General features: G+C 38.9%; 1 protein-coding gene across 2 annotated transcripts in view; it reads right to left on the bottom strand.

Moving 5' to 3' along the window:
* LOC124159850 (peptidoglycan-recognition protein 1-like) overlaps positions 1–23323 on the bottom strand; it is a 38157-nt gene that overhangs the window by 11822 nt on the left and 3012 nt on the right. Inside the window, exon 1 of one of the 2 annotated variants that reach the window (XM_046535752.1) lies at positions 10601–10680. The exons of the other annotated variant lie outside the window; for it this stretch is intronic. Within the exon in view, the coding sequence (XP_046391708.1) occupies positions 10601–10655 (55 nt within the window). The 5' untranslated portion in view covers positions 10656–10680. Of the gene's footprint in view, positions 1–10600; positions 10681–23323 lie in introns of those variants that run through there. 2 annotated transcript variants of the gene reach the window in all.

Genomic DNA, 23323 nt, shown 5'->3' with positions numbered 1-23323 from the left:
TCGTTACTAACTCGGTCGATCCATTTGATTTTCATCATTCTTCTGTAGCACCACATTTCAAAGGCCTCTATCCTTGCCTTCTCCGCTGCGGTCATTGTCCATACCTCACTTCCGTATAGGAGCATACTCCAGATGTAGGTTCTTATAAATTGTTTCTTTACTTCCATATTTAAGTTTCCCACTGTAAGCAGGTCTCTCTTTTGGTGGAATGCTCTCTTCGCCTGGGCTATTCTACTGATAATTTCTTTCTTGCTTCTCCCGTTACTAGTTATCTTGCTTCCCAAATAACAGAATTCATCCACTTCTATCAGTTTTTGCCTCCCTATTTTAATGTTGGTCTTGACTTCTTCTCTTCTGCTGCATACTAAGATCTTGGTTTTCTTCGTGCTTATTTTCAGTTGATATCTACTCATTACCCTACCCATATTAACCAGAATATTTTTCAAATTCTTCTCTGTTTCTGCTATGACGGCTATGTCATCGGCAAATCTTAGCATGCTTATTTTTCTCCATGGATATTCACTCCCAATGCCTTTTCTTTGATTTCCTTAATGGCTTTTTCAATGTAAACGTTGAAAATTACGGGTGACAATGTACAGCCATGTCGCACTCCTTTCTTAATTCTTGCTTCCTCACAGCTGGGCCCTGATTTTATCACGGCTATTTGGTTTTTGTATAAACTGTGGATGATTCTTCTGTCATTATAAAGAACCCCAATTTCCTTTAGGATTCCAAGCATTGTGCTCCAATCCACGTTATCAAATGCTTTCTCTAAGTCCACAAACGCAACGAATGTTGGCTTGTTCTTTTCCATTCTCTTTTCTATGAGCAGTCTTAGGGCCAATATTGCTTCCCTTGTGCCTTTGTTTTTCCTGAATCCAAATTGGTCCTCATCCAAGTACTCTTCTGCTTTTCGTTCTATTCTTCTATAGATGATCCTTGTCAGTATCTTCGACGCATGTGTATTAAGGCTTATGGTCCTAAAATCTTCGCACTTCTCCGCTCGTTTCTTCTTAGGAATAGGGATTATAATGTTCCTCTCGAAATCCTTTGGTATCTCACCTGTCGTATACATTTCACTAATGATTTTGTATAGCTGGCTCAACGTCTTCTCTCCTGAATTTTTGATTAGTTCTGCAGGAATGTCATCAATGCCAGACGCTTTATTTATCCTGAGGTCTCTTACAGCCGCATCAAATTCCGATCTTAAAATTGGGGCTCCCATGTCATCGGCATCCACTTCCCTCACGTTTTCGATAGCATTCGTTCTGAGGCGACTTCCTTTGTACAAATCTTCCAGATATTCCTTCCATCTCTTCCCTTTTTCTTCGTTTTCAATCAATAGTTCTCCGTTTTTGTCCCTAAGGGTATTACATCTTACGCCCCTTTCCTTAAAGTGGTTCCTCACTATCCTATAGGCGGCCTCTACTTTTCCATGTTTAAGATTGTTTTGCACGTCTTCGCAAATGCTTTTCATCCACGTTTCTCTAGCCTTCCGCGCTTTACGACATATTTCGTTCCTTATCCTCTTGTAACGATTCTGTCCTTCCTCTGTTTTCGCAGCCTTGTATTTTCTTCTTTCTTCAATGAGATCTAATACTTCCTGCGTGATCCATGGTTTTTTCATAACGACTCTTCTTTTACCAAGAACTTCCTCAGCTGCCGCCTGCAGACCACTTCTAATGGTTTTCCAACTCTCTTCCATTGGTTTGTTGGTCGGATCCTCCCCTATTTTATTTTCTACAGCCTCTTTAAAAGCCAGTTGATGATGAACCTCCCTCAATTTTTCAACCTGCCATATGTTTTTCACGGCTTTCTTCAACTTTTTAAATTTAAGGTGGCATTTCATCATAACTAGGTTATGGTCACTATCGATATCTGCCCCTGGATAGCTTTTGCAGTCCTTCACCTGGTTCCTGAATCTTTGTTTCACTAGAATGTAGTCGATTTGGAATCTTCTACCGTCTCCTGGCATCTTCCACGTGTATCTTCTTCGCAGGGGATTTTTGAATAAAGTGTTGGCAACCACTAGCCTGTGCTCCGTGCAGAATTCAAGTAGCCTTTCTCCTCTTTCATTTCGGTTACCCAACCCATATTTCCCAGTTATTATTCCGTCTTGACCTTCGCCGACGACAGCGTTCCAGTCCCCTAAAATAATAAGATTTTCTTCCCCTCTTACCTGCTTGATAACTTCCGCTATATCTTGGTAGACATCTTCTACTTCTTCGTCTTCATAATCTGACGTAGGCATGTAAACCTGTACCACTACAGTAGCTACGGGTTTAGTATCTATCTTCACCATTACTATCCTTTCATTAAACTGCAGGTAGCTTTTAACACGCATCCCGGCGCTCTTTCTAAGCATTATGCCTACTCCAGCATTACCATTTAGCGATCCCGTTTGTATCATTCTGTAGCTTCCACTCCAAAAGTCTCCTTCCTGGGGCCACTTCATTTCGCTGATGCCTAATACATCGAGGTTCATTCTTCGCATCTCCACCTTCAAGTTCTCTAGCTTACCGCAGGTACGAAGTGATCTGACGTTCCATGTTCCTATCCGTAACATTCTATCTCGTTTGACCAATGTACCCTCTCGAGTAGTCCCCGCCCGGAGATCCGAATGGGGGACTAGTTTACCTCCGGAATATTTTACCCGAGAGAATTCCATCATGTCATTATATAAATTGAGTGGAGTAGCTGTGACTCCTCGGGATGATAATGTGGTGGTTTCCCCTTGCCTTCCACATCGCAGTACTACAGCCGTTAAAGTAAATGTTACCACGCCCGTAGTGGAATGTGTGTCGCTGTACCGACCAGTATGGTCTCCACCTTCGCACATGTGAAGAAGAGCTGCTGCCCTCTCCCCCGGGTGATGAGAGGCATAATTATTGGCGGGCCCCAGTCGCCAAGTCACGGTATCTTCACAGGTTTTGGTATCTTTTAAATGGCCTACCTTACCCAAGGGTAGCCCAATACCCCCTCAGAATACCGCCGCTTTTTGTCCACGACTGCTTATTCGACGAGAGAACTCGCTTATCTCGCAGCTAACCTCTATATCTAAAGGTCGACCCACCATCCGCAACCCGGTGGACGCACTCGGTGGCTTTAAGCTCAGCCGCGAGTACTCGAAGATAGTGATCGAAAAATCTCTAGCAGAACACAGTCCCTAAAGATTGGAAAACAGCGAACGTCACGCCTATATTTAAACGTGGAGATAGGGCAAAGCCTAGTAATTACCGTCCGATTTCACTTACTTCCGTTTCTTGCAAAATATTGGAACATATTATTTTCAGTTCGATAATGGGTGAATTAGATAGCCAAAATCTGATAGCAAAAGAACAGCACGGATTTAGAAAAGCTTTAGTCTTGTGAAACTCAACTTGCTCTCTTCGTTCACGATATCTTAGCTGCGGTAATTACTAACCATAAGCAAGTTTTATTATAAATATGCATGTATAGTACTTTGCTAGTATGCGTAATATTTCTATGACCGTGCGGTGTACATGTGGCAGTCCTCTTGCATGCTGCATGTTGGTGATTGGTCACCCCCTGCCAAACACCCTTGAGATGGCTCGCAGGGTATTATGTAGATGTAGATTCGTCGACAGGTTCACGGGCATTACTGTTAGTTAAGAATTGCTTGGAGATTTGTTTACAAACACGGTGGAGATGTGTTTGTTGACATTTCAATTTGAGCTGGGATTAGCTTGAATTTAATTTAAATATTATTATAATATTTTAAATGTTTTAACAATGAAATGTTTAATATATCGTTAAGAAGCTCAGTCGTTAAATTGGTTAAAACAAAACTAATCATTTCGTTTTGACCAACTCGATAGCTTTTGCATTGTTTCCAATTCCAAAAAAAATAAGTCTAAGATCAAGATCAATTTGTTTCGTGAACTTTTACTATTTTTTAATGTCCTGTTATCCGAGGCTGAAGCGAATCCAGAAAACCAAATATCATTAAAATCGGTGCAGCCGTTCTCGAGTTATAAATGGTCTAACTTACACGATTTACGACTTTCTTTTATGTGTATATATTAACGAATTAAACTTGAAAATCAAATAGAACTCTATTTTTTATTTGTCTAACCGAATTTAGCATTACGGGGTTTGGAAGTATGAGATGCACCTATGTACTAACTTAGGTCGCAAATTGTGCAGCCGTATGGGACAGCCGTATGTGGACTGACAAACGGACGTCCTCTTTCATATGTATAGATATTGTCATGTTTACTTTAAATTGATATTTTTGTCTGGATGCTTTCATTTTTATGTACTTCCACCTACGCTGTTATATCCACTTCGCAAGCGTATGCTGAACGATTTCATCCTCCTTCTGTATAGTCCATGAACCTACTCTTCCACTCCTAATCCCTTCCACCAACAAAAAATGTATTATTTCGATACCAAAGTATGAAATCAGTTCTTATTTGTCAATCATTAAAACTTCTGACACATTTTCTAACAAACTGATTTTATGTGCGGTGTTACCCTTGAAATGACTCATAATATTCAAGTAACAATAATATACTGCGTAAAGAAATAATTTTAATTTAAGACAAGTTAAATAAATGGAGAAAAATATTATTGACGCTTTCACCAGTGAAGTTATTTTCACTTACAATTAGAAATAGACCGCGGAATAAGGAGCTAATGCGGAGAACAGTGATGGAAAAAATATAAGTGACATTTCTTTTTAGTACGAAAACATTGGGGTAAAAACATTCTCGTTGTTCGCGGGAGTTAAAAGCGCTGCTGAATTTAAAAATAAAAAGAAGTACGCAGAACCGGTTCCAATGTATAATAACCATTGGAGAGAAGAACAAGCAGAAATTCAATGCAAAGACCTCTGAATCCGGTTTTTTGGATGATGGAGACGGGTTGGTGGCCAAGGGCGTACCCAGGATCAAATCTGGGGGGGGGGGGGGCAAGCCATGGTTGTTCAAGTTATAGGTAAGATTTAAGAATGGATAAGGTGAACGAAACCGACATTTTAAGGAAAGTGTAACAGCTATTTCTAAGTTTTTAAAATTATTTGCTTGAAAAAATATTATTTTCCTCAAAGACATTTGCGATTTTTGCTTCTAGGAGGGGGGGAAGCTGCCCCCTCCTGCCCCTGGCTGGGTACGCCCATGTTAGTAGTATTGATAATTCCACCTTAAATCATCGCAAAATTATGTAATCGCTTGCCTTACATAGAGAAAAGTAAGGTGACCTTCACTTCGAGGAAAAATCTTACGGGAGCTTCGAAGACCTCTGCTTAAGCCCGTATGACACTTCCCAATTTATTGGCCAATGTATTGAATATTGGATTGTGGTCCAACTGACACACACCAATTCCTAGTCCAATATCCTTTTCACAATAATAGACACAATGTCTTGCACAATTTGGAATTTATAACAGGTTTCATTTTCTCGTGGCCAATCTCAGATCACAAGTCAGTTATGTTATGTACAGGAAGCTCCTAGCAAAACATCAGGTTTGGCTGTAAAACAGAGTTTTCCGAAAATTTGCATAAAGTTTCTAAAATGTGGTCGAAAGAAGTTGTTTCGCTTTTGTTTGAAGCGCATAAATCACACGAATATTTGTACAGCGTAAAATCATCGAAATACAATGGCATTCTCTAGCGGGCCATTAGAACACTATTTCGGCCAATTTTGGTGCAAGAATTGATACGTGTCGTACGATACGTAACGCTCAATATTTTAAACAATATTGCACGCCAATAATTGGCCAATAAATTGGAAAGTGTCATACGAGTTTTAAGCCGGAATCACACGATCATTTTTTCCTCGCGAAAGGCGATCGCTCTAGTGATCATTTTTCTGAATCACAGGGTCCCTCCCGCCGTCGCGTCGGCTTTCGCATCACTTTCAATATCACAGCTCGTTGTCATGGGACCCGCATAACGAGAATATACAACGTGATCGTTTATCTATGTTGTTCCCACATTCGTCAAACGTTGCGCTGCAATCGCTCCATACGGGCATGCGTTCCCATTGGCTGTTATGGGGTTTTAGGGACGGTTTTATTTATTTTATTTATTTATTTAAGGAGTTGCTCACATACAGCATCTCTGCCAATTTATAGTGACGCAGTAACAAACATAAAATTTTAACATAAAAAATTTGAACAGAGAGCAGTGGCATAAGATAGTAAAGAACAAAATAGAAGGCACGAGGAAAGGGAGGTGGAGAGGGAGGTTTATTTTTTTATTAGCCGAGGAATGGGACATGGCAAGTTTGATAAATGAGTTTAAGGTCAGAAAAAACGGGTCAATATTGTCTGGTAATGAATTGAGCAGGGAGCAAAGGCGGTGTTGGAGTGAGCGCTTAACGAGGGATAGTCTAGGGATAGGCGTATGGAGTAAGGAATGTGTACGAGTGGGTCGGCAAGGCACTCTGAAATTAATGGATGAAAGCAAATCAGGACAATCAATGTGTGAATTTAGAATATTGTGAATAAGTTTTAGGTCTGTTTTAATCCTTTGTTGGGAGGGATCAGTCATTGATAGGGAAGATAAGAGTGAGCTGGTGGACATGTCACGCAAGTGGGGAACTCTGCGTCTTACGATTCTGGCGAAGAAGCTTGTTATACTGTCAAGAGAGGTGAGGTTAGAGGGGGCTGCGATGGACCATATGGGAGAGCAATATCCGGTGACTGGAAGGATAAATGCCGAGAAATATGATTTTAAAGCTGTGAGATCGGCTATTTCTGTGTAGCGGTAGAGGAGACCTAAAAGTGACATAGCTTTGCTCTTGATTAAATGAATGTGTTCCGAGAAGTTAAGTTTGGTGTCAGTAATGACGCCTAAATCTTGCACAGCCGAAACACGTTGAAGAGGCTCGGAATTAATTTAATATTGAAAAATAATAGGGGCTTTTTTAAGAGAAATCGAAAGTTAGGCGACGGAAAAAGCGACCGGACGAGTGATGAAAAATAGCGATGGGAATCCTCATCGCGATCGCGAAAAACAATTGCCGGCGACGATCATTTGCGAGTGATCACTCTTGTGATCGCGATAGTGATCACTTTTCGCGACGAAAAAAATTATCGTGTGATTCAGGCTTTAGCGAGGAACCGTTGATATCGCTCGAACGATTTTGAAGGCAACAACTCAGTGAAGTTCTACGGCCTGAGAAATTGAATCTTACTAGAGAATACTGTTATCCATCGTGGATGAAGGTAACTTTTGTGTTTGTAAAGAAAAACTCGAGTTTTCACGGAAAAAAAACTATGTCCAGCCCTGATCGCACGATGTATATATGTATAAATTTATAAGTATCTACATGTATGACCGCGAAAGTGTGCCTAGTGACCACCCAACCAACTTGCATGAGTGCGTGAATAGAAATCTGATCTACTCATATTCATTCATTCAAACCTTTTGGCCCACCAAAATCTGTCACGAATTCACAAATTAACGGGTTCGTTTTCACTCGTCGCATTACAAGGCGTTAAAACTCGTTCGTATTACCAGCAGCAAGTCATTTATTCTTTACTTTATATACTGTGGTTGGTAAAACGGCCACGTACTTAAAAAAATGTCTCATTTATCTATAATTCCTTATTCACACGCATTTCTAGTTCATTCCCCTTATTAAAGAAAAAACTCGTGTTTTAGTATACCATACAATGTGCAATAGCTGAAATTACTCAGAATCCAACGATATTGAAATCAGAAGCTTTCAGTTCGTTGAAGGCTCTTTAAATGCAATTTAGAGAAAACTTGTGTATTATCCCCTAATTTTAAGGCAATACTGGTTTCGGCTGTCAAATGATCTTCCTACCTTTATTCACAAAGTGGCTTAACAATTAAGGAAACCGGTTGCACAGTAGTTCAATACCTCTTCCCCTATGAAAAAGTTATATAAAACCCCCAGATAGCTCAGATTAACCTTATCCCTAAATACGAGGATAATATACATAAATGCCGTAACGAAACCTATCTGGTCGTAGAGATAGATAATATATGAGGAATTTTCGCCGTATTTGGGGATAAATTGGAGATAAATGTCCGCATTTTTGGGGATACACCTATCTTTACGCCGTAAGGACCGGTAGGTGGCGACTGCTTCGCGTACGATCGATGCGCTGTCACGCGAGATTCATGAGAAATTCATTTAAATAATATAATAACATAAATTGGCTTTCGATGATAAAGACTCATTGCATTATATTTCACCATTGCATTTTATTATGTTGCAGTATCCCATACAACATCAAATGTGTCAGAGACATCTCATGAGGTTTATATAACCATTCAGAGAGGTCTGTATGTCTATAAGATGGTGTCTCGTGAGATGCCTCTGAGATATTTGGTGCTATATGGGAATATGCAATTAAATAACATGCAATGATGAAATATAATGCAATTAATCTTTCACCATCGAAAGCCAATACCGCATAGGTCTTAAAAATAAGGTTTTTTACACTATGTTACACATTTACGCTAGTTTAGGTACACGCCGAAAAATCCGATAGAAGAAGGTGGAAAACAAACAAATTGATTGCTTTAAAACGATACATTTAATGAGTAATTCATCAGGAAGCGATATACATTTCACTAGAACATGGAGCAGTCTTCATACCTTCAGCGGTAAACCACAAATTTTACTGTTCAAGTCCATGCTAGCCTTATAACATCATAGCAGAGACTGGTGAAGTACATTACGTATCGTTTCTAAAAGCACAAATTCAAAATCCATTATCGTTAGGTATCCTAGAAAATGACATTTTCAACCACTAATACCTCCCATTCGTTCATTCGCATCACAGTATTTCCGATGATTTTTTCATCAATATCCACGGCAATACGGGATGTTTTGCTTTACACGCCAAACATCTTAACACGCCCGTACCCCCGTACGTACCGGCGTAGCCCACATCGTACCCAGGTACACAACAACGATGCTTAGGTCGCATTATCCCTCTAACTATTACTGCATTGACAAAAATATCAACTGTTATTATTCACAAGCAGCACAATGTACAACAACACAAATATAAACACGAAGCCACTAATGGCGTTACCAGTAACAAGGTCCGTAAAGGACCGACCTTTACCGACCTTGCCAGTAATAGAGGACGTCAGCGCCGCTACGCGGCCAATTTTGCCGATAGGGTACCATGACAACCCCTCCCCAAACGCTTGAAATCGTGGAAAAAAAGGATATAGAACGTGGAGGATAAGCTTATACCCACAATATCTGATTTCTCCAAGGATAAATTCAAATCTGTGCTAGCTAGGCCGTTTAATAATTTCATACAACTTATAATTAAAAAACTAATAAATAAAAATCGTATAAACTGCATAAAGTCGCATGCTGTATTCAGCATATACAACTGTATACAATTTCTATACAGTTTCTGCAGTAATTCAAAGAAGGTGCCAAAAACTTAAGTCCGAAATAAAATGTTCAAAAACAATGTTCCAGAATCAAGAGTCTAATTGCTTCCAAAGATCATGAATCGCGTTTTAAACAATATTCTTGGAGATCCATCGACGTTTTTCATTCAGTGCCACTTGGAAAAGTTTCAACTAACAAGGGGACATCACGAGAGTGATGTATGCGGATGTTATTTTGTAAAACTATATACGTAAGGTAGAAAAAGTGTCACGGCTCTCTTCCACATAGGCCCAGGTTCTAGAGATGTTCGCATGTAAAGATTTTGCCCAAGATAACTTCCCTTGAGTACTCGTTCCCATTTAACTACGGTGGTTGCGGAGTGGTCAAGGGTACAGAAGTAGGAAATCTTAACGTGTGAGGCCCAGAGTCGAGTCCCGGGGTCGGCAATATTTTCTCTCTTTTAATTGTTGAAATCACTGTTACAATTCATCCCCATACGTTTTATGTAGTCTTTTCGCGATTTTTTCATTCTAATATTAATCTATGGATTTCAAATGGAACTCCGAATTGTGCGGCATACAATTCGTATACAGCCTGTATATAATTTGCATAAAATGTATATTTATATGCATTCATTCAGTGGCGTACCCAGGAATTTCGTTCGAGGGGGGTCCAAAACCAAGGGGGGAAATTTTTGAAAAACAGAATACTAAGTAATGGGTTTTAAACTAATTTTAACACTTTTCATAATCGAAAAAACTTCATTTGTTAAAGAAATATTTTTTTTAATTCATGATTTTTCAATATTTTGTTTTCTTTTATGAAGGAAAATGATTGTGTTTTCGATATTCCGGGGGGGGGGGTTCGGACCCCCCGGACCCCACCCTTGGCTACGCCACTGCATTCATTTTTGTATATAACTAGTATACAACCTGTATAGAGACTGTAAACAAACTGTATAAAATTCTATATGATATGTACACAAAGTGCTATACAATTCTACAGGGGTTATACAATTTTTTCATAGGGATTGCGGAGGTCACAAGGCTCACTACGTGGCAGCAACTTAACATTTATTCATGAATATCAATAGTCTTTTACTGAGATCACTAGCAAGATAATATTATCCTACCCATGATTCTTTCATTAATTCGCCGCGCAATTTAAGGTTGTGAAAATGCACTCGAGAGGTACCAGCCTTCAAGGTGCCCTTCAGCTCCCAAATAAAGCGGTAGGTACTTACCATACACGACTGCGGTGAGTGTCGCGAGGATGGCGCAGGTCCTGAGGTCGGCCATGGTTCAACGAACCGTCTCCAGCGGCAGAGGAAGGAGAACTAAATGCGAGGGGCCTTAAAACTTGTTTTTATTTCGTGTTTACTCAACTGTCCGCTGCGGCGCACAGAGGTCCCACATCACAAAAAAGGTGGGGCCAAAATTAATAACTTCGTGGTGTTTTTCCTAAATTAGGAACAAAAATGGAAGTTCCCTGCTGATTTTGATCGCCTGAATCTGATTATTTTAGCGCTATCTTTTCATTTTAGCATTTTGAGGTGTTGTATTATTTAAATAATTTTTATAAAATCTCGATATAGATGTCATTGCGATTGGTGATAACTTGTTGTTTATGGAGAACCTAAAACAGTGTAATTTTAAGCTAAAAGACGCAAAAATTGTAGTTAAAAGCCATGATAGAACTTACGACTTGAAATTGACGAGATTCGAACCCGCGGTCATCAGCATAGTCGGCGATATACCGAAACAGGAAAAACTACTCACACTTATTCTTGTTTGGCTTCCGTGTATTTGATTAGTCCCATTAGAATTAAATAAATTGATTGATATTGAGGGAATGGAGGTAATAATGTTTAAATTTCTATAAAATTACTTTTATGCATTCCAAAACACGAATTTTAAAAGAATCGTCGTTCGATGTCACCACGCCTGACTCTTTGTCGCTCTGCGAATCACTTAAAATTAACAGATTTTCTCCTCACCTGATTGGCTGACCTCAATTTTTTTGGAGCTTCTGGTGTAATCCAAATGTATGGTTCAGATATTAAGAGGAGTCTTTGGAAGACATCTTCATTATTTAATACTCTTGAAGATTTTCTTGTACGGTGCTCTCGGAATTTCCTCATTTCTATGTTCCTGGCATCCAATACTTCCTCCGTTAAAATTCCAATTCGAAGAAAAGATTCTTCGGCAATTGCTGTTCCATTCCACTTTATGTACCATGGGCGGCATGTTATACCAACCATGAAGCTCGACGTACAGCTCAGCTGTTTCCATGCAATATTGACTAAAGGCTTCATTATTTGTCTCATAACCGCAGGATAGGGATTTTAATATCACTGAAAGTCGATGGATAAGTCTTTCATCGATATCTGTAATGAAAATTTCAAATCACAATAATAGTTACATTTCACGTATCTGAAGCATCTGTTCGTAGATTTTTCAAAATTATGGAAACAGGTCCAATATTTCTTACTTATTCATTATAATTTTATCCTTACATGTAATTTCATCTTGCCTGAAATGGAATCCTAAATTAAAACTCCACCTTTATAAGTATGATGATTGAGATTTAATGATTATTATTTTTACACATTGCATATATTCGCCAACTATGCATTCATGGTAATCATTTGCACTCACTAGATGTGAGAGGGAGATATTGATATACTTCTGGCGGGAATTTCAATGCCTTCTGCAACCAGCTTTTGAACGTCTATTTGAAATACTCATCTGTCCTCGAGCTTTCATTCCACTTTCTCAGGTGTTTCGGGAAAAAAATCTCTCGCATAGCGCGCGTGAGAATATTTTTCGCATGCTTGATTTCATTCAATGGAATTCTTGTAACCAAAAATTCCACGACAAATTCTTCGTCTTCGCCAATGAATGTTAGAGCGTAGGTTTCCGCGGCGATGGTTTGATCTCTGCATTTCTCCAGGGTTTCCTTCCGCGTCAGCTTGTTTGTGGACAACAGTTTCGCTGGCTATCCTGCCAGCGTCTTAAGGTCGAAGGTGTCGGCTGTCGGTTTCTGCCTCGCTTATATACCGTATAATCATAGTGCAGCTCCCATCCAGCCTACGGTATATAAGCGAGGCAGAAACCGACAGCCGACACCTTCAACCTGAAGACGCTGGCAGGATAGCCAGCGAAACTGTTGTCCACAAACAAGCTGACGCGGAAGGAAACCCTGAAGAAATGCAGAGTTCGCTAATGAATATTATTTTTTTTTTTAATTTTCTTGTACACCGCAAGTAGGCACAACTCGGAGTTCCATTTAAAATCCATAAACTAATATGAAAATAAAAAAATCGCAAAGGAACTAAATTAAACGAATGGGGATGAGTTGTAACAGTGATTTCAACAATTAAAAGAGAGAAAAACATTGGCCGACACCGGGACTCGAACCCGGGACGAACGCTACATCAGTTACTAGACCAGAGTGTCCTAGCCCACCCGACCAGATTTAAATCACTTTATTATCCGTTTTCTTTAAGTAATTCTCAAGTACATATTTTTTCTTACAATTTTTCGCTAATTCCCCCTTTTTTGCATCTAATGGAATGAGATAATTTTAATAAACAGTATTATAAACAATAAAAATAGTAAAAATATAACATAAAAGTGAGATGATAAACAATGGCAATAATGGGGAAATTTATAACATATCTTTCTATGCATATATTTTTTCACCCTTTCTTCTGTATCTTGGTCTTTTCTTGATATTTTGGACAAAAAAAGTCAGCTCTGTTGGTCTTAATTATTGAGAAAATGACCTCTTATCGTGTCCTGGAGTCCTGGAATTTTGTGGGGTAGGCAACCCGCATCACGTCACCTCATTTTACGCCATGCGTGCGATAAATGACGCGAAATAAAGATGTTTTTCAGTCAAAAATGTGGAAATCGTGTCTGAAGTTGTCAAGGGTAGTCACTAGGATGACAGTATGCTCTTTTATGCCATCGCCAGCTGTAATGAACATATTTTCGCGCACGAAGATATCACTGAAGTTTCTGTCAAGGTGTGTGCCATTTGGAAAAAAGAACCTATTATAGCAGTTACGCAAACCAGAGTACTTCAACTCATCTCACGCTACATGATGAAAACAATAGGGTGAATTAAATTCTATAGAGTATGGTTCTTCAAAAAATAGGATGACTTTTTGAAGTCATTTACTAAGGAAGCGACGGAACTATTTGATACAGCCTTCTGCAAAAGGGCCGACTTTCCCAAATTTATCTGTCATTAGGAGAAAATGTTTCTATCCTAGAGTAGGTACCAGTTCCTAGTGGATCAGCGAGGTCCAAGAATATTCCGAATGGGAATTATTGACATCCCTATGCCAAAAAATACAAGAAAGGGCTGAACGTAATCATATAAATGAGAGGCATAAACTCAAATCATCTGAATCAGCGGTTGTCGTATTGGAATGATTGTGAATACTTTGCGGATACTCAAGTTGATGAGGAAAACGATTACGAGTGGTGCGCTAATGATGTGACATTCACCATACCAAAAGAAAGAAAGAAAGTCCATATTCAAATAAGACTTGAATGAGACTGCCATAATTCCCTAGAGATATAGCGTAAGTGAGAGGGCTGCTGCACACATTACATGCACTGTACTTCACGCAGCTTTAAAAGCTGGAATTATAGTTCAAGAGGAATATAGTGACATAACGTCTGCATTGTTAATAGACAAGGACAGAATTTTACACGCTAAATGAAAAAGTTCTCTATATCTGAAGCGCTGCTTTAGGGATGATTATCCCATCAAAACCCTGTACTTTGATGGACGTCTTGACGAGGCAAGAACACCCACAGGCACCGTCAGGGAAGAGCATATATCACTTGTGTCAGAACCTAATGCGCAATACGTACGTCACCTCGCATCATCCGGTTTAGCACATGATTCGAGTTCATAATCAGTCAACTAACAATGGTGGATTCGATGAGATTGGTGTTATTAGCTAAGGTAAGTCCGGGTGAGATGCCCCACCGGGAGCGATGCCCCGATCGTGGTAGTTTTGGAAAAAAACATCAGATAGCTCTGATGGTGGTGTCCGTCAATTGGTTGGACAACTAATATCAAGCCTCAAAAGTTTCGCGGTGATTCGTTGTTTTTACGCTACTTTAGAACATCATTTCAAGTGAGTACTCCGAATTTTCCGCCCTGTTATAAGGTGGAGCATAATGGTTCTGGTCGGCATCAGTTAAAATGTTTGAATACTTTGAATTAACGGGTGAAAACTTGTAGCAGCATGTTTATGAAATGCCCAAAAGCAGTGACAAGTCATCTACATAAACGAGTTTCAGTGCAATATTTAAAGAATATTTTCATTGGAATCATGCAATTCTGAACAATACTTTTACAAACGTTGATGCAAAATGTGTTTAAATGTTATATTAATACCATAAGTTTAAGTTAATTTGAATGTGTTATTATAAAACATGTTTAATTAAGATTGAATTCAACTTGAGCTGCATGGGGCATCTCTCCCGAGGAGGTGGGGCGTCTCACCCGGAGAGTTGGGAAAGATGGCCGAATGCATATTTATGGAAAAGTTTAAATATTTTGGGGTGAATATTTCTAATCAAAATTTGCTGGCATATTGTTAATTATCAATAAATTTAGTATTTCATCGTGAAGTCGTTCATTCTTACTATTACCTCAGTCATAGATATGAAGACATTTCCTTAGGTGGGGCATCTCTACCGGACTTACCTTATGACGGGACGAACGAAAATGCGGGTTGGACGGGCGGTTTCCTGCGAAAATTAGAAGAAAAGTCGGGAAGAGCTATGCAATGGGCTGTTTGCCTTTTGAATTTCACTGAGTTACCGCTTCGAGGTCTCTCCGCTCACACTGACGGCGCTTTTTCCAGCCCGTATTAATACACAGGTAACTTAATTTCAAAACGGCGAGAATGTGAAAATCTCCCAGTGGTATCATTTCATCTCATAAGTTGTGACTTTCTAAAAGACAGCCCAGAAGAAATCTGCAGCCTTAATAAGGAACTGAAGTACGTAGTCGAGATATCCCAAGCCATTGCGTCTGGAATATGTCGAGAAGGGCTAGCCACAATGATGCCTGAGAAACTAAATAAAACCCGTTGGTTGACCACAACTAACAGAGTTCTTAAATCTTACACATTTCGACTAAGAAAACTACCAATAAATTCATAGAAATAGTGACATTTATATTAAAAGTCTATGAAGTCATGCAATGCAGGATCAGGACTCAATCTTCAATCGTCACGTCTTTTTGACCATTCATAGATATAGATACTTGCAAAGGAAGCACCAAGTAGTAAATCATTCATCCATCCATACAAAAGTGTTTCCCGCGCTCCCAGAAAATATTCTTCTAGCAGTGATAAGAGATCGTCTACTGACCGTCCGACAGGAGGCACGAAGAAGCTATAGAACACGAAGCAGATAATTTAAATCATTGCATCAGACGAAAAATTGCTCCCCATTTACTTTTTGTGGCCATGCGGATTATGGAGAAATTCATTGAGAAAGCACCGATGTTTCTATTATCGTGCCACAAGGTGTGAGGAATATATCAAGTGAATATATAGTTGAAAATTTTTCTATTATTTAAAATACTTCGCCAGAATAGTCATTCGCCGATTATCTCTGTCACACAGTGGCAGTGGAAGGGAAAGTGAAGCTAATCTCCGAAGCGGCTACTGAAGTATGCGGCAATATAGCCAGGGATGGCGTCATCCGATTCACTTGGATTTCACGACAAGTGCTGCCAATATGATCATTATATTCAATCGAAATCTCCATTCTTCACAATATTTCCTGACGGTGACGATACAGAACAAATAATTTGGTCTGCATTACGTTGGTTGGTTGGTTGGGTAAAGTAAGACGGAGGAGCCCAAGGTGCAGGTGAGGTGCATGGTGGGCCCAGGGTCGCTTGGCTAGCTTCTCTGGAAAGGTGAGCGAGGAGCTGCACATTTAATTATAATAAAAAATTATTACTCCTACATTTTGTTATTACATCTTTACACAAAAAAACAAGAGAAGGAGCTTTAGGTGGTCTCCAAGGTAATAGGACCAGACTTGAGCCACCATCAAATACAAAATGTATGCCAATAAAATGCAGTGATGATACATGAGCGTTTTCGATAAATAACATCAAAATAAATTTTCAACTATTTCTTGAGAGAAGAGCCAGTCTTTAGCAAGTGTTAGCATTACATTTTAGGTTTTATTTTTTTTTTAATTCTAGCGGGCAGTAAATTATATATCTTTGGCCCCATATAAAGAAAACATCGTTTATTTAAAGTTAACTTGGGTCTGTTTGCTACTATACATGACTCAGTCCTTAAATTATATTTATATTTGTCACATCCACTCGGCATATTTCCACTTCTGGCAAAAAACAATTTAAGCACTTTGAATAAATACAAATGCCTTAGTGGCAACAAATTTAGGGCCACAAACAACGGAAATGAGTGCTCATAGTAATTTTTAGACAATATTACCCTAATTATTTTTTTTTTGCAAAACGAGTGCACACTTAAATGTACTCATGTATGCACTGCCCCAGCAGATTATACCATAAGAAATTTTTGAATGAACAAGAGCATAATAAATGGTTTTTTTTTACTGGAAGTGGACATTTGTTTCGTAGGAAGTAAAATTTGGACTAGGCCTTTGCTAGATCATACTAAATTAAGCCCCTTTTCTGACCGCAGGGGAGGTGAATTTGACCCTAGAGGGACATAAAACCACCATAATGAATCCCGAATGATAGTTACCATCTTCAGTGATATCTTCTTGCACGAAAATATGGCCAATATAGTCGGCGATGGCATAAAAGAGCATAGCCAATGAATTCTTGTTTGAGAAGAAAATATATGGTACATGCGTGTATGCTGTGAGCGTCAAATCCTGGAAAGATATTCATAGGCTTAGTCCTTAGTTAGTGCGCACCCAAGCATGAGCTGAAGAGGAGAAGCTGAAGAAGGAAGTCATCCATTAAAGTGGTTAGCAAGAATATTTTGTATTATAATTGATGGAACATAGTGATTATTTCACAAGTAATGGTAAGGATAAAAACTTTTCTTTATTCAAGATTACTAGGTGAGCCCATAGTGTTTATATTTACTAATGACTAATGAGCTAATTTAAATCTTTTAGTATATATATTTATTGGTATCATTATGATTTGATGGACTAGTTTTATAGTAGTTTGTTCATATTTAAAAGGTTTTACTTATGTTTATACATATTTCATTGATATCTGGGTCAAGGCCGTAGCCAAGGGGGGGCCAAATTGTTACCACCAGGTTTAGTTTTGAGGGAGTTGGGTATTACCAGGGATGCTGACTTACAAAATATATTGGGAGGGCCCAAACCGGGGATCTTGTCCTGGGAAATTTTATAAGTAGTGATTTTTAAGTTATTTAAGCATTTTAGAAGAGTCATATGATCAACATTAGAACCCTGATAACTCGATTCTCGATATCTGGACACTCTGGGAAAATAGACAAGCCTGACACATTTTTTCCTCACACCCATAACAAATTTTTGAGGAGGCTCAGGTCCCATGGAATCGGCGCCACTGGGTATTTCTATGTGTTATCTAATTCATCTTAGCAATTTAACTAATTTTGGATCCATGATTACCTCCTTTATCCTTCGCTACATCTGTGGATTGCCTGTATGTACTTCCCCCTACTTGCTAAAACAGGTTTTGGGGCATTGTGGTACAAACATGGGCTACTGTTAATTGTTCCCCCACCACTAAAATATAATACATTCGTAAGCAATGCTTTTGAGCTGTTTTAGTTGAAATCACACATCCTATGCTTGCTATTAACCTTTCGTCAAGCGCAATATTTGAATTGTAGAGTTCATGCGCAATGTTCCTGACAGGTACAGGTGTGAAAAATCATTATTAACTCTTAGAATGGCTCAGTGGTACACCTTTTAAGTTAAAAGCACCATTATTAATGTAGTTGAACAGTTGAACACTTACATGATATCTTTCGCGTATCCCATAGAAATTGTGTTCATAGACCCCTTTACATGTCGTCATACAGCCCCAGACCGATAGAGCAAGGTGCAGTTTAACGTTCTCTTCAGGCCAGGGGCGCAGCTAGGCATTAAGGCTGGGGGGGGTTTCAGGCGCAACTAATACTGGTTGGCTTAGTGGTATTGCATACCCTCCAGGGTAAGTGGGAGGTGAGGAGGCCTTCCGCCGGAAAAAAACTAAGATAAACTGTTGAAAATGGTGATTTTTACGGTCTTCTGAGGGATATTTTATTAATCCTCACACTATTCTATAAGCAATATTAAACCAATTAAGTAAAATAGATTTCACTTAAAAATTTCTGTGAGCTCTGAGGGGGGGGGGGGGGTTTATCCCCCAAAATCCCACCCTCGCTGCACCACTTCTTTAGGCTAATTAATATTATTATGTGCAGGGGTGGATCCAGGATTTCTTCCTGGGAGGGGCACAAGCAAGGCCGTATCCAGGATTTTGTTCTGGGGGGGGGGGGGGGGGGGCAAGGAAACCCCGTAGTACAAAACGAACGTCATGATAACGGGGTCGTATTAAAAAGTTTGCATATTTATTGAGTGTCTGGGGGGGGGGGGTACGTGCCCCCGTGTTCTTAATTCCCCGAATTCTGTAATATCAGCGTTTTTTCTTTTTCTATCTTATTTATCTAATAATGCCTTTATTTTGCTTTATTGTACCATTATTTAGCTTAATTACCACTGATCTGTCGGCATGAATTTGAGAAGTAAAAGGCTGCATAGGGCGTATCAAAACAAACAGCTACCATATGTGCCAAGGGTCTATGCCACCTAGTGGCACGAAGAAATGAAGAAACAGTTTCGCAGTGCCTGTCAGATCCATTGTGCCCAACGGAAGGTTAAGAAGTTTTATTAATATTAATGCTTAATCATTTACGATTCAAAAATTATTGTTTAATTTTTTATTCAGAAAAATTAAATAAATTTTTTAAAATTCCATTATTGCTGCCCTCTGAAATCTGCCACCTAGAGCAAGGACGTACCCAGTGAGTGGGAGGAGGGGTCAGTTGCCCCTCCTCCGTAGAAGTAAAAATGGCATAAGTCTTTAAGGATAATCATTACTAGATTAAAACGAAAGTTTTCAACAAATTTTCTGTAAACCCACTAAAAATGATGCTGGTATAAGACATGTGACTAAAATAAAAATATTTCTTTTTCAAGCAAATAATTTTAAAAACTAATACAGCACTGGTATTATTTTCTTTAAATGTTGGTTTCATTTATGTTTTCCAAGCTTAAATTATATTAAAAATAGGTTTTCACTGCCGGATTATGAAATTGCACTCAAATAGTTCGCATCTTGGGCTATAAATTTTACATTGCTTTCTCTCAAGTTTTCATGCTACTTATCAGGATCAGGTATGCCGACTCACAAAAAATATTGGGGGCAAACTAGGGCTCTTGCCCTGGGAAATTTTATTAGTAGTGAGTTTTTTTATTTTTTAAATTTATTTATAGAATCATTCCAAACCTGCCAAAACTGCCTTTACATTGAATAGACAATTAAAATCTATAGCTTAAACAAATATAAATTATAAAAATACTATAAAATGGGAATTAAATTAAAATAACGATTCAGAAGATGGCTTTTCAAAGTGCCTCTTGAATGATCTGATGGTCATTGAAAGATCCAGGAAAGGGTGAGTAGTCGAAATGGTATTGAAAGAGGAGGGGAGTCAGTAAAAAAGTGATCTCTGAGAGAGAGAGATAGACGGAATTTCGGTTGGTGTAGTAGGTGATTATTACGAAAGGCGCGGGTGGGAATGTGAAGTGAAAAGAAAGGCAGTGTTTGGTTGTGAATTTCCCAGACAAAGTCGAGCCTCGCCACCTGTTGGCGATACCACGAATTGTCGGGTTTTCGTTTTGGTTTTGTTTTGTTTTGTCACTCCGAGAATGTGAGTGAATAGTGCAGTCGTCCAGAAAACTTCGCAAGCGCATGGTTGGAGAGCAATCCAAGGAGAAGGAGCCAAGTCGCGCCCCCGACGGGAGCAGCAGCGGTGAGTGGTATGCCACCGGCCCGGCTCGACTTTGATTTTAACAATATACAGTCCACAATTATAATCACGTTCGGAAGTGATCATATGGTCCTTCAGAGGATCGGAACTTTCCATTTAAGGGAGTGTATATGAAGGATAGATCATGAAAATTCCTACGGGAGGATAGTGGGACCAATGCTAGGGCAGACGTTACTTCAGTTAGGTTTTTTTGAGCATTTTAGAAGAGTCATAAGATCAACATTAGAACCCTGATAACTCGAATCTCGATATCTGGACACTATGGGGAAAATCAACTAGCCTGACACATTTTTTCCTCACCCCCATAACCAATTTTTGAGGGGGGGCTCGGGCCCCCTCAGGCCCCATGGAGTCGCCGCCACTGATCAGGATTCCCAGTTATATTTGATTTCGACACTCATTTTTTTCAGGGTCGTGCGTTATCCTGGGCAAATTCTAGAAGGAATTTGGATTACCAGGAAGTGCTGAATAGGCTAGAACAAACGGGTATTTCAATTAGAGTGGCATCTCCCAAGTTGATGATGGAAGAAGCTCCTGAATCGTATAAGAATGTTACTGACGTCTTGGACACTAGCCATGCTGCGGGAATAAGCAAGAAGTGTATATAACTTAGGCCAATTGCTGTTATCAAGCGTTAAAAAATGTATGCAGTAATAGTGGAATGTTCTTCCATGTTCTTGAGTGATTTAAACGGCAGTGCTCCATATTTATTGAGTCAAGTCATAACATGTACTGATCTGTGCTACTCACAGAAATGAAACCGCAATTGGCTTGCTATTGATTTCCTACGAAAGTCAGTAAATGATTTCTTCCATTTTCCCAGAATTCTGACATTTTTGGAAGAACTTTTTATGGAGTTCTGAGGCATTGATTTTCAATAAATAATTGTGTGATAAAAAATCAATTCATATAATTCATGTCCAAAAAATCCATCATATATTGTTCAGCCTAGCCATTGCACTATTATTTCTTCGGCGATCCTCTATCTTACGTTAATGAGATTTCACATTGTAATTAAGTTAATGAAGGTATGATGGTTAATGTCTGATTTAAGATTCTCTACCCGTGGCCATTTAAGGTTTGTAATGCATATAATTTTCATCCTTAAAGTATGTGTGTGGAACTTACTTTTGCACGAATTGAATAAAAGCCTTTTTGTTCTCAAATTTTTGTATGTATCTAATCCTTTTACTATATTTTCCTATTTCGTAGTCAACCTGGTTAGGAGTATAAATAATTATAAAAGATTTTTTTTAAATATGCCCCACATGAATGGTACCCTTATGCCACCTCCTTTCACAAATTATGTTGTGTGGCTGTAAAAGCTTCTATTTCTAGGCTAGCCACTTTGAATTTGATACGTAGCTTTTCCATTTGCTGTTAATAATTCATACATGGTACTCTGAGTGGTAAATAGTATAGCAGGCAACATTATCTCTAGAAAGTTGTCAGAGTAAGACATGAGAAGGGTGTGCTCAAATCCATCGATATTAATTGAGGCATGGAAGCGCAAACTCGCTGAGTTAGAAAGTAATGAGCATTGGGGATTATTCTGTAATCAAAATCAATCTGTAATAATTCACAACATCACCTCTGAAATTGAATTTGGTGAATAAGGCTTAAGTATCTATGCATAGTATGAGATGAATGAGTGAATGCCTATCTTTTCATTTCATTTTAGGAAGAATGACGTTCATCTGATCAAATCTCTTGATAGCACCAACTGCTGCATGGGAGTACAGTACACTACTCACTGTAATTAGGCATACATGTTTTAGTGTTGCCCACTCATATTGACAGAGGTTGCATTGCATTCTTACTTGTGCTTTTATTATGGATTATCGGTTTGGGACCAGGATGTCTTTGTTACCTCTTTGATGCTAATTTCATTTTAGATAGTTTATTTTCTTTTCACAGCTAGCCATCTTTTCTAATCATCAATAGTAAATCATCCATCTGCCTGGTTAATTTAATAGATTACTTGTCATCTCAGAAATCCCCTCAGTCAGTCAACTTATGCATTACGATTATTCATAAAGGCCTTGGTATTTATGGCTTTTTAGCATAAACCCTAACTTGCTAACATTACATCACTTCTCGTAACTCATTGAGCACACAAATTATCTTTTCTCCACCCTCTTCCATCAATGCTCTACGGATATCTTGACATCATCTGTCACTCACTCCTGAGGCCATTGGCGCAGCGAGGGGGGGTTTTGGGGGATAAACCCCCCCCCCTAGAGCTCAGATAAATTTTTAAGATTAATCCAATATACTAAATTAGATTAGTATTACTTATAGCATAGTGTTATGATTAATCAAATATCCCTCAGAAAGCCGTAAAACTCGCCATTTTGAACCATTATTCATCAAATTTTTCTGGAGGAGGGCCCCCGCAACTCCCGGTTACCCTGGCGAGTATACAATACCCCCACACCCCTAAGTATTATTTGCGCCTAAAACTCCCCCAGCCTTAATTCTTAGGTGCGCCCCTGCCTGGGGTTGCATGAGGAGTAGCACACCTGTCACATAGCTGTAGATAAGTTATTTCGGCTTAAATCAATTTTTTCTACCTTTGACGATTTTATTATTTCTGCGGCTCACCTACTTCTAGTTTTGCTAACATGGTAAGTCAGGTGAATACACAGTGGGTAGGTCATTAATGACCGGGTTTTTGCCTGGGAGCTTTCCCATATATATTGCCGCATAGTTTTATGAGCGTTAACACTTTTCAGCCGAAATACGGTTTAAATTCGCTGTTTTCTTAGTATATATTATCTTACTATTTACTATTGATACCTAGGACAAAGGTTTATGTACATTATAAAATTAGTGTTCAAAAAAATTCCTGGGCTTGATAGAAGTTTTAAATAAAACAAC

This window comes from Ischnura elegans, chromosome 5 (genome assembly GCF_921293095.1).
Source record: "Ischnura elegans chromosome 5, ioIscEleg1.1, whole genome shotgun sequence".
NCBI lineage: Eukaryota > Metazoa > Arthropoda > Insecta > Odonata > Coenagrionidae > Ischnura > Ischnura elegans.
Note: the sequence above shows the minus strand (reverse complement) of the source record. Positions and strands in the feature narration are given on the sequence as shown.